This window comes from Myiozetetes cayanensis, unplaced genomic scaffold (genome assembly GCF_022539395.1).
Source record: "Myiozetetes cayanensis isolate MyiCay16 unplaced genomic scaffold, myiCay2020 scf1, whole genome shotgun sequence".
NCBI classification, from domain to species: domain Eukaryota; kingdom Metazoa; phylum Chordata; class Aves; order Passeriformes; family Tyrannidae; genus Myiozetetes; species Myiozetetes cayanensis.
The window spans coordinates 120,886,700-120,904,783 of NW_026086604.1; the positions used below are offsets into that span (position 1 = coordinate 120,886,700).

General features: G+C 37.0%; 1 protein-coding gene across 1 annotated transcript in view; it reads right to left on the bottom strand.

The window, feature by feature from the left end:
• HDAC9 (histone deacetylase 9) overlaps positions 1-18,084 on the bottom strand; it is a 451,751-nt gene that overhangs the window by 191,628 nt on the left and 242,039 nt on the right. Inside the window, 3 exon segments of the mRNA XM_050308389.1 lie at positions 2,052-2,174; positions 7,883-7,998; positions 9,845-9,973. Coding sequence (XP_050164346.1) covers positions 2,052-2,174; positions 7,883-7,998; positions 9,845-9,973 — 368 coding nt within the window.

Sequence of the window (18,084 nt, forward strand, 5' to 3'; positions counted from 1 at the left end):
AAACACAGGATCAGAGGAAATAGTTTGCACTGAGTTTGGAATAAGCAAGGCTTGTTTTTTCACATAACTTTCCATCACACAGCAAGCCAATCAGCAAAACAAGATAATTACCTGTAGTAGTGGGAAGCTATTACTTTTCCTGGAGCACTCCCTGACTCCCTGAAGGACAGTACAAATGTAAGTTTTACCCTTTGCAAAGTAAATTTGTACAGTTAAACCCTCATCTACAGAATTGTCAAGAGCTGTTGTACATGTGTGGCATTTTAAAGTACCCTTATAAATTGCACAGTTATTCAATTAAAGCTTTTGGAAGTTTTCATCCTTCAGCATTGTGAATGTACTTTATAGTTCTTTGCTCTTTGCCTATTAAAAAAATAATCTTAAAACAGCAGTCATAGCAGAATAACAGTAGTTATAAGCAGAATAACAATTTTTACAGCAAGAATAATAACTGAACAGAAACATACATGTTGAGGCTTTCAGATAACCACTTATGGTATGTCATGGTAAAAACAGTTTATCTGATAATCTAACTTTCATAAATTCTAAACCAAGGTTTTCACCAATATTTTTTTGGTGTATGCTTACTTCACACTCTGCTATCACCCTTCCTGAAAAACAAACACCAGAGTAAACTTTACATTCAATTTGCAACTGCTTATTCTAGAAACAGAAATAAACATTACTTGCATAAGTCAACCTCTTTGTTTTTTCTAATGCCAAAAGTACTATTTGGTGCTAGCTAGCCACATCAAAAGTTTGTAAGATTTGAGTGAGCAAATGAAGCATATTTTAATTTGTATTTTAACGTTATAAAATTACTTTGAAGCTAGTTATATATTTTGTGAAATAGCTAAGAAATTTTTCATGATATACTCTGAAAAAGTAAGCACTACTTTTTCTGATCAGTTCAGTTTTTTCATCCCTTAAAACCAATAATTTGCTTATAAATATCTCATAAAAGACTTGTAGAGAACCGACTTCAGGCTTACGCAATTTTCTTTGCAAAGTTCTGTATCTGATGTTAAAATGTTAGATTTCAGCAATATATTACTGCTAAGAACAGGAAATGTGTTGGATAAGCCATAAAGTGAAATGGAACTTTGACTTGAAACTACATTTAGCACTGGAATTCAATAGTATTTATTACAAACCATAGAGGATTGTACAGATATAATTTTTTTTTCCTCCATGGAAAGCTGTGCTTACAACCCCTAGTTTTTTCATAGAAGTTACCAATTCCTATTCTAAGAAATTTAAATTGTTAAAATTTCTTTGCAATACATGGTTGTATAGAACCATCATCTATTAGTATTTTTATTTTTTTTGCTAGAAAGAAGATAAGTTTTGACCAGTAGCAAAATTTTCAGTTCTGATTTCACCTCCAGGTTGCTGTAACTTGGTTTAGATCTAAAGATCCTTATCCATCTGCATGATATGCATACCATATCTGTGTTTTCACACATTTTGCATATTAATTTAAGATTTATCTCTAAATAGAGTCCATTGCTGCAGACTGAATAAAGGGATATGAATATAACTTGTCATTAAAATATTAAGCGTCGTTCACTTCTCTCCAATTTCATTTGTCTGACTGATAGCATACCCCTCAAATACAAACCTAGTTGCAGGAATACTAGATTCTTCCCCTACTATGCTCCAGCCCAATTTAGGTGTCTACTGGAATCTCACAAAAAGCTACAGGTGCTGTAATTTATCAGGTAGAGATGATCATATAATTTGAACCTTTTTACTAAATAATCTCTTCATATACTTCATGCCACATTTGAAATCTGTTATCTTACATAAATGCAATGCATATGACCCATACGTAGGTAAGCTCCACACTGCCACTTGTCTTTTTGGCATTAAGAATGATTATTGCTTTCAAGTTGTGCCCTTAAATATCCAGATGTTGCCCAATGCATAGAGATGTTTGGTTCCTACTCTGAATTGCTTATGTTCCAAAATGCTAAAAATAAAGAGAATTATGAGAAAGTAGGTTTTCTGGAAGCAAAATTATATAGGAAGGCTTGAGGCTAGTCACTTACAGTGATTTGAGGTTGTATTGCTGGAAGTCCCAAGGTAATGTTGGGCAAAGAAGGGGACGTGTACAGACTCAACAAGTTCACTGATTCATCCTGTATCAAAAGGCGTTGCTGGGAAACCAGATGCTGGAATAAATGGGAAAAACAACAGAAGTAAATCTCCAAGCTTTTTATCTTTATTACTTTATCCTCATATCCTGATACATTGAAAGCCAGTTATGTATCATTCACTGGTTTGCATCCCAATGGAGTTCCAGATAAGAAAAATTACTGTCCCTGTAAAAAAGCTGTTGATAGTTCTGTTCTTAAGAAAACAACTGATATATGTCTGGGATTATTCCTTGGTTAGTAAATCAATTTTCCATGCAAAACTGAAATCTTGACAATTTCTAGATCATCTCATCAACTTCTCATCAGTTCAACATCAGTTCTTCTCATCAACTGGACTTTCTCTACTAGAAACTCAGTAGGAATTTCGCCAGTGAATTAAGGAGTATATCTAGCTGAATCAAAGGTGTCACGAGTGTGGATGTCTTAGACCTTTACCATGGTTATTATATTTTTTGTTGTAAGATTATTTCTAACTAGTCCATTTTTTTTTTCCCAGCCAGATTATGATACAGGGATGTTTCAGGCTCATTATTTACCTCCATTAACATGGAAATTTTGGGTAGAAAGTAAGGCAGATTGACACCTCTGCCATTTAAAATAATGTTCTGTCCCTCTGTCTCTCTGCATATATAAAAAAACAGTGCACTATTATTCCCTGATAATGGGATAGTCCTCATAGCTTTCCTAATTCTATTCAAGTTAAAATCTTTAAAACTTCTTTTGAAGCCTTGTGACATAATTTTCAAGGACATGGAACTGCTGATATATTTTTGATTACTGTTGAGTAAAACCAGACATTCTACAAGGATCAACCTTTGTCTTTCCACAGATTAACTGGGAAGAAACATAAAAAGTTAGATTACTACAACTGAATTTTTTTGAAGCCTTTGCCTTTCTGCTTGAAGAGTGATGTTTTTCAACATGTGGTCTAGTATAGTTGCTTGAATTATATTTTCTGTTTAACTCTTGCTTCCCTCCCAGAACTTTTACACAATAAGAGCTACAAAGGTCTTATTAGACTTAGGAACTCTGGCATGATATGGTCCCCAAGGGAACAACATCCTTGAAAAAGAATACCCTGTGTAACAGTATGACACAGTGACTGCTTTCTTCCCAAACAAAAAGCATATGGGACTCCAATAATAGACCACCTCCAAGAGGGATACTGCACACTCGGGCTTTGACTAAAGTAAATATAATAACTTGTCAAGCATGTTGTGGGGAGCTGTAGATTTTCCCCTGGACAAACCTGGAATATCAATTAACTCTGTAAAATACTTTGTGTTAATACAATGCAACTTCAGACCATCAATGAAAAGTGGTTAAGCACAAAAACACAGGATGTTATTCCAAAACATAACCTTCCTCATACAGTTTGTTTGGAGATACGACCTATCACAGAGACAATAACAGTAGAAGTCTATCTCTGTAATTTTCTTTTGGTACCTAGGGAATATCAACAGATAGCATAGGAAACAAAGAAGCTCCACTTGTATTTTACATTAGTTCCTGGCTAACAGTGACTTGCCTTGATAACACCCACCTTTGACCATGAATAAATCAAGACTATGGAGATATAATGGAGGGACTCTACAAAGATTTGATGGAAAGAGAACACTGCAGCAGCTCTAATGTGCCTCCTAGAATATAATCAAATTTATAGCAATTGCAGCATTTATACAAAGCCGTGTCAAAGATTATGTTTTGTTTTTGGTATGCCACTATTATCTTCTAAGATTAGAATTAAAAAATGCAACAGTGGCAGGGTGCATAGCAGTAAAACACACTCCCACACTAAGGTCAGGTATGATTGTTTCATCAGGCAGAATCAATCATGTTATGGGAGTTTAATGCTGAAAACCAGAGTTTATTAGTAAAAGCATTTCCATCTAATTTTTAATACCACTAATAATACGTCATTTATATTTTAGTAAGTGATTGATTTTTAAAAAATATTTTCAGGTAATATTAGCCTAAGCATCAGTTAAACCTCATCTTCCAAAATAAATGGAGGATCTACCTGCATAAATTGGGATACTCTATATCACAGAATCCCACAATGGGTAAGGTTGGAAGGGACCACTGGATGTCATCTAATCCAACCACCCTGCTCAAGCAGGGTCTCCCAGACCCAGAAACACATGACTCCAGGTACAGCTTCTCTTTATACACAGTCAATAGTGGTGACAAAGCTGGAGTTGCCAGCAGTGTCATTTGGCAGAACAACGGCTAAGCCATGTCCTTGTCCTACATGCAGACAAGGTGGTTTGGATTAGCACCTAAATTACCCCAAAGAGCAACTTGCCCTACTTTGTCCTCTATATACTTACTCATTGGTCCATTGATTCTGCTTCCTGATGCTTAAAATAGCCCAACAACAGTTATCCTCTTTCTTAAAACAGAGTAGAAGAACTAAATGCAACAGTGCACAATGATCAGCAAGTAATGATGAGCAACTGTACTTTGGTTGTACTACTGGGACCTGCTGAGAGGCAGGAACACCTTTGTGTGCATGTTAATATGCACATGTATGGATTATGAGGAAAAGACAGAATGGTTTGGCTTTAATACCTCTCAGCTGTGGAGCTACAGTAAGGTTGTCACAGCTTTCAATATTCACAGTTATTTACCCTTGTGTCTCTTGAGGCTTTTGAGATGATTTTAAAAAAATTAATTAGACTCTCTTCACACACACTTGATGCAAACCTCATCAGCTAGCTGGAAACGTACACATTTTTCCACTAGCCCCTTACAAAGATCACCTCAATGAGCCAAGTATTAAATGCTTAGGGCCATCAGGTTGTACAAAACAAGTATGTGTTTATCTGCAACACATGCAATTCACGTCTCCTGTTTAATCAAGGGATATTCTAGGAAATACTGCTCTCCAGAGCACAAATGATAGAAATTGATCTGAAGCCCACTTACACCAATTGGAAACTTTCCATTGCCTTCAATGGCTTTTGACCAGGCCGCAAATGCCTAAAATAAATCATTTTACATGACTAAAGCAGGTTGTCCCTCTGAACTCAAGGGACATGCTGTGCAGGGGCTCAATCCTGCTTGCATTTCTCAGGCAAGTAAGATTTAGCCCCAGCACAGCAGGTGACCTGAAAGTGTACGGCATGCTACAGGAGACAAATAGCTACTGCAGTGAACCTTGATGATACTGGAGACATCTGGGCCCAATAAAAACAGGATTTTATTTATAAGGTGCAATTAAAAACCTGAGTTTAACTTTTAAGTTTCATATAGTGAGACCAGTGTTTTAACAAATGGCACTGAAAGTACCATTAAGGGAACCGTGATAGTAAAAGATTATCTGCAAAACTGCGGCATTTGCAGTGCACCTTTGTTCATTCAAAAAGCTGTAAATGTCTACCCACCAGACTGTCTGTTCCAAAGGGTAAATGACTTAAAAGTCTTGCTTGCTATTTCAATGGATGTGGTAAAAATACTTGTAAAATTTCTTTCATTTCTGATAATACTCTAATTCTGTCTATGCACTACAGTGTAATCATTTACGGTATTGACTCATGTTTTACTGGTAAATGGCTCTGTCATAGTAACCTGTTATCCCCCAGCAAAAAGTGTTTTATTTGCTGCCATGAAAACCACAGCTATCCACCCACTCAGATATGAGCACAATACTTACTGCAAATGTCACAACAATGATTATGAAACAACAGCATTGTGAGTCATGCAGGATTACAGAAAAACAAGTGATATTTTGGGTGATTTGGAACACATCCTATTATTAGAAACTTCTGTACTTTGAGTATCTGATGAAAAATTGACTAGATGTATAGCCTTTGAGAGCTGGCAGCTAATGCTAAACTAGGAAAGAGATATGTAGGAGTTTGGCTGATGTTAAACTACCAAAGAAAATCCCACTAAAATAAAAATGCTCTGAAGCTGAGATTTATGGAAAAATGTTTGAGCCCACAGGACCACAGTACTAAGAGTCAAGTAACCCGAGAGGTAAAGAAATGCCTGACTGGATGCAGAAATGGAAGTCTGTAGTTTCAGCTTCTTAGCACACATCCAGCGAGTGAAGTGACTGATGCCAGCATGCAGAGCTCAGCTTCGAAAGGAACTTTTTAGCTCATTTGAGCAACTTTGATTGTATGTTGGGGCTATAATTTCTGATGTCTGGCACAGTAATGGCAAATCGTATGCTATGCAGTGTTCTATTAATGATAAGAATATTAATATTAATGTTCTTGTTACAACCTTTCCAAATCTCCCCAGAGACTGCCAGTCTGACCTGACTGTATGTATTTCTGATGGTGGTTCAACACTGTGGACAAGTGTCCAGAAACTATAACATGCAAAGTAACGAGCCCCATGTATCAGCCTGAGACATTATTCCCTTTGCATTTTGTAGTATCCCTGAGACAACAAAAATTCCAATTGGTCAAGATTTCCTGTTTATTACAGCACTAACACCCACATATTACCAACTTCTACCTAAAACATTCCCAACAGTGAAATACACAACTTAATTCCACTGAACTGGGATCCGATCTAATCCGAATGATGGATCCTACTCTGCATCTTTTAAATTTCTTCGCAATCACATACGGGGGCTATGAGGCAAGACCACATGTTAGCCATCAATGCAATTTTTTTTTCTTTTTGGTTACGGGCCAGAGAGAGGCTACTAATCAGTGTGTAGAGGTCACCCACCTGCCCTCTGGATCATAGTTCACACACACAATTAATTCATTATGGGGAAAAGTCACTGCTGGAGGTTGAATTGCCCATTCCAGGTTTTTTTTTTTTGAGGTGAATGTCCTACCACTGACCTGGAGAAACAGCTCCATTAACTAAAACTCTGCTAAATCACACTTTCTTATGCAATTTTTCTAACATAAACAGCATAAAACAACAATTAATAGAAAACCTTGACACCAAAGCAGGAACTGCTGCAAATATAAGCACTGGATACAGAATATTGTGGAATGTGATTCTCTCTTAGTCACATTAGTTTACTGTCCCTTTACAATACTGTCATGGAAAGCATGACTTAGGCATGTGGCCTATGCTAAATGAGGTTTATCACGACTGATTTACCATCTGCATTCCTGTTCTTACAGGCACGTATGTATGAAACAGAATAAGGAGTAGTTAAGACTCCTTCCGTTTACAATCTCGCTTTACAAAACAAGTATCCAGGACTTCTGGCATGTCATTTATGATGGTAAGTACTGCCCTGATAAGGAAACTGAGGTACAGCAAAATAAAAGGCAAATGTAACAAAGGACTTAGCCATCTAACTCCAATGCTGTAATTGAATTTACTTCAGAACTCATCTGAACCTTAATTCACGTGTTAGGATCACCAATGCCTAAATCGCTCCTTTCCACCTGAGACTTTTTCATCAGTATTCAGCACTGAGCACCTCTTCAGGTTATCCCAGAAGGTAATGTTCTGTAACATAAATGCTTCCAAGCTTTTTTCCCAGCTCACCCCTATTCTTCCAGTAGCATTACTGCTGCTTTTTCTTGGACTTTTGTAACCAAAGCATCTCCTGAACATACATCTCATATGTGAAGACATATGTCAAATATCACACAATTTGATGTTAGCCTGCAAGTGATCTGGTATCCTCGATAATTTCATCTTCTGCCATTACTCTGCTTGTATGATCAAATCCAAGTTTCCATCCTCTCCAGTCTAGAAATCTTAGCAATTATCTACACCTCAGTAATGAGCCTTACCTCAGCTTGAATGTTAGATGGCAAAACTGAGGTTTCGTTTTCTGCTGTACTGCTGGTCGGACCATTGCTTGGGGAACTGGGACCTGATCCAGGGGAGCTGCTACTGACTGAGGATTCTGAAAAACAGATTAAACACACATGAATTTCACACTGGAAAGGTACACGTGATCTTGGTTAATTATATACTCTTTATGGCATAGGGCTTTCTTTGCTGTTGAAAAGTATCTATCTGTTATGGCATTTACTTACATTGAAGATTTTTAGTTCATCCCCCTTTTCTTGCTAACGAGGAAGATACTCCTAGTCTTTCCCCTTCTGATCTGTCTACTCCACATAAGAAGCATTTACTATTTCTTTTTTGCACAAAGATGGTATAACACTCAGTATTAGGATGAGACACAGACACAGAGCTTGTAATGAGTAAAGAAAAGAATCTCTTTCTTTTTAATTGCAAAGAGTCCTATCTCTGTAAGAGATCAAAATGACAGAGATAGCAGGCCTGCAAAGGTCACAATAACATGTCGTCCATTCATGTGGTCTACTGCCATCCCTTTCTGTTTAGGACAGGGGTGAGCCCAGTGTAGACTAATCATTACCTAGGCAATACTAGTAGCAAAATATACACTTTCACTACATCTTGGGCACAAATACGAAGGAATATTTACAGTATGCAAAAATATTAAAATAGCATTTCAAAGGCTGCATGTTGTTTTGATTTAAAATGTCCTGAGTTCTGTTCTAGGAGAAAAGAATGATCTTGTTTGTTGTTCTAATTCTACCCTGATATAAATTACATTTATGTAATGGAAATAGTTAAGAAGGTTAAAGCTGGAAGAATGTAGCATTAGTGGAGGTAAGCCTATTTCATGGGATAGCTTTCAAATTAAAGCACTCAAGAAGTTAAAATAACTAGTATCTAAATGTAGCAGTAAATATTCTATAGCCACTTCTTTGCTTCTTCATTCTTTCTGCCTTTGTTCACATGCAAAAATATGCTCTTCCTGTGACTGACAGTCCAGGAGACTTCCTAGGTCTCTTACTTGGATCTCTTACTCAGCTATACTTTCTGGTCACATAAAAGTTCTTGCACTGGATTTTCAATAGATTTCACAGAGAAACACAAATTTAATCTTTTTTTTCAATTTTTTAAAAAATTAAAATATTACTTTTTGTATAAATAAGTATTTAAATAAAGTCCTATTTTCAGTTAAAAGGGCAAAAAGACTTCAGACAACAATGTTTGATCAGGGTGAAAGGTCCAAAATGTCATATAATGAGTATTAATAATTATACCGGCAGTCTGAAAGGTTCCAAATTATTGTCAGAGCTAGGAAGTGAAGATACCTACTTTCATGTTTTTGCTCTTTCAATGGTGTCAGACAAAAAACTCCTATGGTAAATATCTTGTAAGTGTGTAAAATATAAAGACACCAGCTAAAACTAACAAGAAAAGAGAGAGAACTAAACTAATGAGAAAGTGGAGATCAGGAATCTCATAGAGGCTTCAGAAATGGAATTAATAAATTAGCTGTAAAAAATTATAATCTGGAAATAATTTATAGGGAAATTATTTAATTACTTTAATATGTATATTCACATCCATGTCCCAGTTTCACACATGACATACTGTGAAAAGCTGTCACAAGAATTGCATGTACGAGCACACTGATGTGAATTTGTTGGTGTTGTGTTTTAGTTCCATCTTGGTGTGACATAATTCTGATATACCAAGTGAATTCAGATACACATCTGACAAACTAGTAACACTTGATTGCATAAAGATATCATCTAATCAAGCCATGAAGCTACTAAATATCAATGCAATGTCAAAGGAAGACTCATCAGGATGAGGTCAAATATTGTAAATGCTCTTTTTGTTTAGCAAACAGTTTCAATTTTGAAGTACAACCACTATCCTGTGAGCTATGCCAATTGATATAGAATTTCTCCATTCTTAATTACCTGTCACCTCGAAAAGACGCTTCTTGAATGAACTGACATTTCCGTCCTTCCTCCTGAGTAAAGGACTGCTTCTCCTTTCTGTCACCTTTTGTTTTAACCTTGAACGTACCTTCAAATTGGGCTCTGAGGCTGGAAATGAAAAGAAAATACATGATTACAAATCGAATTACTGCTTTGTGTCAGACACCGCTGACCCTGTAGGACTTCGTCTCATCCAAGGAGGACTTGGAGGCAGAGGTTTTACTCCTCAGACATCCTGCTGCTCCTTAAAACTTAATTTTAAATTAGAGGCTAGGAAAGAGAGGAAGAGAGCTGAAGAGCTTCAAATCCCAGTATTTTTCTCATCCTATTTCAACTTTGAAGTTACCCATTAATTATTGCTAATACCACAAGTATTAATTATATTCAAATATATATACAAATGCAATTTTATTTTACATCATTTTTATCTCTCTTGTAGGTGAAAACTTGGATGAAGACACAGCTTGGACCTTGGAACCTTATAATTGGATTAAGGTCTGATTACAGAAATAGAGAGAAACCTCCATTGGTGTCTTTTGATTTCTCTTAGAAATATAAATTACAATAAGCCTTGCTGGCAGAACATTTCTTGGTCAGCAATTTTAGGCCCAGAAATTCAGTATTTTCTGAGTTACCGACCAAACAAGCAGATTTACGACAGTGCCCTAAGAACATTTGCAGAGAAAAATATAGTGCTCTGAAAATGAAGAAGTAGGATTGATTCCCAGAAAACCCAGGATTATATTTAATGCCCCTTGGGCAAGTTCCACCTTTGTTTCCTAAAAGCACACAGTCTTTTTATATGAGAGCCAGCTCTGATGTGCTTTTAATTTTGTAATGTTTTTAGCATGATAAAATGTTTCATATACTCATTTATCTGTTCTTTCAAGTAAACCCTCTACTATCAAACAGACTGCTGAGAGGTAGTGAAAGATAATAATAGAATAGAATTTGTTTGTATTTCCCTTTCTGAAACTGAGGCTTGGCTAAGCAATATCTCAAAATAAAGAGAGCTGGAAACTGGGATCAGTTCTCTCTCCTGTGCACATACTTGAGCCCAGCCCCAAAGAAGGAGTAAGAGTTAGCAGAAAACCAAAATAAATGATATCTTCGCTCAATTCAGAATTACTCCATTGTCAGTTTGGGGAAGGAACTCAATTCTACACTTCCAATTCCAGCCCTTGCCCAGCATGTCATATTGCACATCTTTTTCCTGATATCCTACTTGTTCCCTCAGGGATGGGGAAGCTAGAAGTGCTCACTAAAGAGCAAAGGGGCTGCACCTCACCAGAATGCTGTTGTGGCCTGCATTATCTGCAGTCACATGCTGGCCTTTGTCATGTTCTACACTGCACTTGTCAAGTGTTTCCCTCTGTCAAGTGTTTCCCTGTGCCTTGAGTACATTTCAGACCAAGATTCACAGCCTAGCAAAACACTGGAAATCATTAATAATAAAAAAAATTAAAAAACATATTTTTTATCACTTACTACCACTGTTAAGATATCTAAGATACCATTTGCAACAAAACCGAAACTATAAAATATAATAATGGGCTACGACTAAACTACACACTTTCAACGACAGAACTCACCATGTGTGATGACATTTAAAAGGAAAGGCACTCAATCCTTTTGCACTTACGGATAATTCCATTTATACTATTCTGTACTCTTAAAAATTAGGAGAATATGTCTGTATCCGTGACAGACTAATGCGATACAAATCCTCTGCAACACTCACTGGAGAAATTCTCCACTTCATGCTCAGTCACAGCAATTGCCTTTCTATTTTTACCACATTCCCATCACATTCTGCATCTGAATCAATCATATAAGCACAGAAAAAAGACTTTGAAGTCAAAGTCTTGAGTTTATGAGCCATCTGAGAAGATGCATGAAAGATGGCAATAATTTTTAAATGGAAATAATCAATTTTAAAATTAAAAGGCATGGAAAAGAGTGGTTGTAAAATTATAAAATAAACCTCACAATAAAAACCAATGCCAGTGTTTGAAGAGTGTTAGCTTCAAATACTGGTGTTCCTGAATGTTCTCCATGAGACACTGCCAGCCCCTAACATGGTGTTTACTCAATGGCTAGCAAAAAGGATTCTGGTTTAAGTGCACTAAATATGTAAATCTAACCAATTTGAGGATATCTGCTCCAGTGAACAAAAATACAGAACTGGGCACTGGTTTCTTGATTCCCAGCTGTGGCTGAGGCATTCACTTGGTGTGTGACTGCAGAGATCACTGTAACATCCTACTCCACCAAAGCTGAGGCAGAATTATTGTTGACTGCAAGAGGTATGGATCACAACAGCAATCCTATGTGCCTCAGTGCACTCCTTCATGAGGGCAGTAATAACACATCTATTACTGTCAACTCTCTTCTTATAGTTAAAAAACCAAAATTAATAATTTTGACCTTCAAGTATGGAGCTGTGGATTGCAATTATAAATGTATATAAACATATATATATACGGACTGCACCAAGGCAGTCACGTAAGATTATTTAGAAACTATTTCAATCGTTTAAACTCTGAATAAGTGAGCAAAAAGTGAAAATAAATATTTCAAACTTTTTATTTTAATTAAATTCTTCCCCTAGTATTTGCAAGACACTTGGAAAGTCGTAGTGGCAACTGGTCAAGAATTATTATAATTAATCTGCCTTATGTTTCAAATGATTATTTGGCTCAGTATTTTAACTAGTGATTCTTAGAAGTGGTCTGTAGAGGGATAATGTTCAAAGTAACTGTTTTGCATTAGCCACCCCATAAGTATTTCTATTGCATACTATTGGCTCCTTTGCTCATCTTAATTAATCTACTGCCAAGGATGACTATGTTCATCACCCAGAGGCATTCTCTGCGTGGAGAAGAAGTGTCACATGGGAGTCAGGGCCAAATAACTCTGGGAGTCAGTGCCAAATAACTTTTTGAGGCTAAAGATTTACTCCCCAGCTTGCTGCAGAGTAGCATCCTCATGCAAATACAAACCCCAAAGAATTAACCTTTTTTTTCTGCATTGATACCACAGGATTACTGAAAAGACCTTCAGGTAGTCTACTACTTTATACGATGATTCTACCATAAACCAAGATACTGACACAGCAAGATAATTAATGCATGTGGCTAACTTGCTGGATGTTAAACATCCCATTGGGGTCCAGAATTCAAAACTAGATTAATTCTACACCATATAACAGACATCCTGTATCTCATCTTCCTGAGGAAATGGGACCTCCTCTAAAGTGATGGAGGTGCTGAATGCGGTGGGGTTTGCTGGGTTAGGTGACTCCAGCTATAGTGGACTGAATCATCCCACCACGGAGCCCAAATGCCACAGACAAAATAATAAAACAAGTGAACGTGACCAGGAGTGTGGCAGATAAGGAAAACAGAATGGCAAATTTCTGTGGCCGCAGTCTAGTAGGCTGGGCTAATAATTTAAAATCCTTCTAAGAACCAGTATACATCTGATACTGGTTTAATTGGTCAGTATATAGGCTAACCTCTTTGATCCACAGAGCTTTGCACCTCTACTATATTTACCACTTTGGAACAAGTAATAATCAGTTGCCACTTGAAGAAAGGGATAATTTATTATTTAAGAGTGTTTTGTTGCAAAGAAAACAAAAAGACACAGTTGTTTTTTCTGAAGGCCATAAAAGCCCATGTCAGTGATCTCAATGCGAATCAGCTGATACCCACTTGAATGATTCACTTGAGAGGATTTCAGGAAAGACTAGTCTGAAAATTACTCTGTTTATGTAGCTATAGCATAATTTGGAATAATGATATGTTGCAATATATGGCTCGTTCAGTTTCATTGGTATTACTTGGATTATTCTCTTTTTAGTGCTAGTAATAATGGACTGCTAATACTCTAAACGATTGTAAGTGACAGATATGAAAGATACAAAAAAGATTAGTTTAAACAACAACAGAAGATATCAGAGGCAATACAAGGATTAGTTACCAATTCCTTGGTATGAACTGTAATGATTTCTACAGAACTGCAAACGTTGGTTGTAGATGATGAAGAAAGACAGTGCCCCAAGGATTTTTCTCATACTTTATGGTGGCTTCATAGAGGAAGAACGAATTAAGTAACTGTACTGTTAAAAATGGAAAATATGCAGGCTTCTATGTAGATACACATTAAAGTCTTGCAACAAACACACTATGTAGGTACACATTAAAGTCATCACAAATCAGTGATCAGGTGAAGGAAAGCTAGCCTCTGCTAAGAAACATGGTACTCACATAGAAGTAAAAGAGATAGGAAAATGTTTTGGTGAAATCACTATGTCCTGTTCTCCACTTTGCTTAATATTAGCAGATACTAGCATTAAAGAATACAGCCAGGGGCCAGATTGCTCCCAAATGAGCTGAGGTATTTTTGACAAGGCTTTGCTTCACTGTTTCATTTCATGAAACACACAAAGATATTTAAGAAGAAGGGATAAAAATCCTTTTTATGCATGGGGAGAAGATATATATGAAGGGAATGTAAAAGACAATAATGCAGTACTTTCTGATGGTTCCTGGAACACAGTACTACTTTTGTATCAGAAGAGCGTGTGCCAACTTCAAATCAGCATTTAATGAACTCAGGCAGGAAATGGGGGATGGGAGAGGGTGCATAGCGAGCAGGTCCTCATCTTGAGGCTAAAACCATATATAGGAAACCTGAAGAACAGAAAGTGAGCTTTTGTCCAGACTTCGAAAGGCTCTAAAGTGAAAGCATTTCCTTTTCCTCACTGGCAGGCTGGCTTAGAAAAGCTGTGGGGCAGGCGAGGTAAATGATGCTAAATTTGGCTAAAAAGATTCCAATACCAGCATGAGCAGCAGCGGCAAAATCGACATCTTACTTGAGAAAGATAAATTGTTTGCTGTTGCGCAGGCACCAACTGATATCACTAAGATTGTTTTTGAAACAATACCTTGAACTCCTTTAACATAATTAGGTCAACGGAAAAAATTAGGAAACAAAGACTTCACGATCTTGAAGTAAATCTTCACTGGTATTCTCTATTTCTTTAGCTATCATTTTACTAAGCTGTGAAGGGTCATATATGATGCTGATTTGAATATAATCTATGGTGTACTCCTTACAGGAACTGCTATTTTTTTTCTGGCTTATTATCTAACAAGTATCAGTAAATCAACATATAGTCAAGGAATCTTTCTTTATTTACACTATATAGTTTGCTATTTTTTTATAGTATTGTACTAAAGACTCATGCACAGATAAACATTATGTGCTTTACAACACACAGTCATGACAGTCTAAGGAGAAACTTCCCAGTTTCCCCCTCAATTGATGTAGGCATAATGAAATACACAAGAAAGCCCTAAGCCCCACGGATAAATGAGAAGATAATCTGGGCTTCCTCACCATAACTAGGAATGCAACCTAAAGCCTGGCAAAAAGCTAGAAAGGCAGAGAGGCACAGATCAGAGACCAAAGCTGCTTCCAGCTTCCTCAGCTGCTTTGTGGAGAGTTGTGAATGTCTGTCCTTCTGAGAGACCTGGTGGTCTCACAGCCTTTCCTCTACCACACGTGGTTCTTGCAGACATGCAAATATGCTCTGAATGGAGTTTCTGACTGCTGCTCGGGCTTCCTGTAGGCAGCCACAGACTGTTTCAGCCACCTCCACATATCTGAATATATAAGGCATAGGCAAGATGAGCAGTGCCTTTTTGTTTTCATACATAACTGACTGACAGCTGTTGTAGAAGGCCATGTCCTTGCATTGACAAGAAAATATTGGACAGTGAACACAGGGACATCCTCTAGATTGGATGACAGACTGGAAGACACTAGCATGTAGTAAAATTCTGTGGGTTCAATGACTTCTCAATTCTGACTATTTAAAATGTCATTTCTGAAAGAGTTTTAAATTAGATTCATGAGACTGAAAGCTATTTACATGTGCCCTCTAAAGCTCTTCCAAGAACTACACAGACCTGACCACTGGGTGGTCCCAACAAGGCGGGAGAACCAGATACAGCAGTACAGGATGGAGACACTTTGTTTTTCTGGCTTGCATCACCTAATGTGTTTTCAGGATATACCAAAACTGTTTCCTGTACAACCATTCACTTTATGGGGAGTGCAGGTCATATGTGAAACCCTTTAGTCCTTTGCTTTATGTTACTTTTGTAAAAGGTGGAATGCTTTATTTATTCAGACTAAGGTAAATATCCATTCCCTAAATAAAAAAACAGGTTTAGTGAAACACATGGTAAAAGAGCTAATTAGATTAGAAGGGATCTTGCAGCCCTTTTGCTCTCTTTAGGCTAAGGAAACCAATTTACAAGATTAGCAAATTTTCATTAATCTTCTAAAGCAGGTTCAAAAATGAAATATTCCCTGAAGCTATTTTAAATATCTAAATTTTCCTTGTTATTCACTGCAGTCTGTATGAAACGCAAAATGTCTGCTTCCTTACCCATGCAAACAAGTGTTGTCTTGCTAGGCATGATTTATTGAGTTAGATATAGGAATTACTTATTGTACTGCTTGGATTTAGTCAGAGTTGGAGATCCTTATATTTTTCATGAAAATCTGAACAGTGTCATATATTTCCTATTCTTGATAGAATTTTTAACAAATTCTTTTTCTTAGTGCAGAAACAGCATCTTGCATTTGCACCACTGGGCTACACCGCAGTTTCAATGAGGCCATGGTTTCACTGGATCTTATGAGTCCTCATTATATGTCAAGTCTGCTGAAACTGTGACATATTACTGCTATGTCAGGTCCATCTTCTTACAGGTAGACTAATATTCTTTTCCATTAATAAGTAGGGCATTAAAAAGCAATTAATACTATACTGTCTTGGACCACAGAATAAAATAACAATGATATTTTAAAATTAATTCCCATTTTCCCTGCATATCACCAATTTCTTTAATTTTGTCACACCTTCATAGCACTTATGGGAGCCAACTAGCATCTGAGTTCTCAGGAGGTACAGAGGAGAAAGAAGGTGGTGAAACAGGCCCTTAATTAGAGGGTATTCTTCATTTGAATGATAATAACCAAATAAAGATACACATGACTGGTGGTTCTTCTGGTTAGTTCTCCACTGGTTATTCTCACCCCTACTTCTCATCATCTACACCAATTGGTTCTAGCGGGTAGAAGCAATGGGAATACAGTATCATACTTCCTGCAAATATAGCAAATCCTGCTCTTCAGCCTAAATCCACCTCCCACATTCACTAAATCCCAAGAAAAAATACTCTCTTCAGGGAAGCACTGCCAGAGATAATCCCCTAGCCCCCGAAGCTGAGGTTTTTGCCAGAGTCATCGTTTGACCCCTAGATAGATGATTTATTTTTTGTAGAATAACCATGTTCCTGATTATGTTGTTCCCCAAGCCCCATACAAGAAGGAATTTGTTAATAGGCTGATTAAATCCCACAGATTTTAATCTAGGAAAATACCTAGCAGTGATAACTCATTCATGGAGGACAAAAAGTACAATCTAATATTTCATCACCCTCCAGAAATTCATGATGAAACACCATCAACTTCTCCCCTATCAGTGTCATCAGTAAATGAGAGCTGGGCAGGTCTAGATTGCTGAAGCATACTCTAGAGCTGTTGAAAGGCAACAGAGAGTACAGGATGCCAAGAAAACAAAAGCAACAAACCCACAGTATATCTTGCTTTACTAGCAGATGAGAATCCTAGGCCAAATTCATCTTAAAAATAGGAAAGCACTTCAGCTTCACTGAACATAAATGAAGATAACACTGGCTCCAAAGTTTTTGGACATTCAAAACATGTTTGTTTAACTTCTGTAGGCAAGGCTGATTTTGTGAAAGTATCTCTCCATGTTAAGGGATGTGAGGAGCAAAACCCTATGTGTTAAAAGTCTTATTGGACATCCACACTGTTCCTTCACAAAGATACTGAATTAAAACAGGTTTACTTTTAGATAGATTCTTTATGCTCTGGAATAGCATTCCAGTCCCCTACAACTTAATTAGCTAAATATACAATGCAACCTTCCATCTGGTAGAGTAATTTAACAGGAATAATTGTGCACCACCATAACTCAACGAGACACTGAGGAAAACCATTGAAATGCTATTTCCTTTCCTTTGGAAGAGAATTATGTACAATTTCAGCATGCTTTGCATTTCTAACAGTTAAAGCCAACAGGGAGGTATCACTCTCATTTATATTACTTTCCC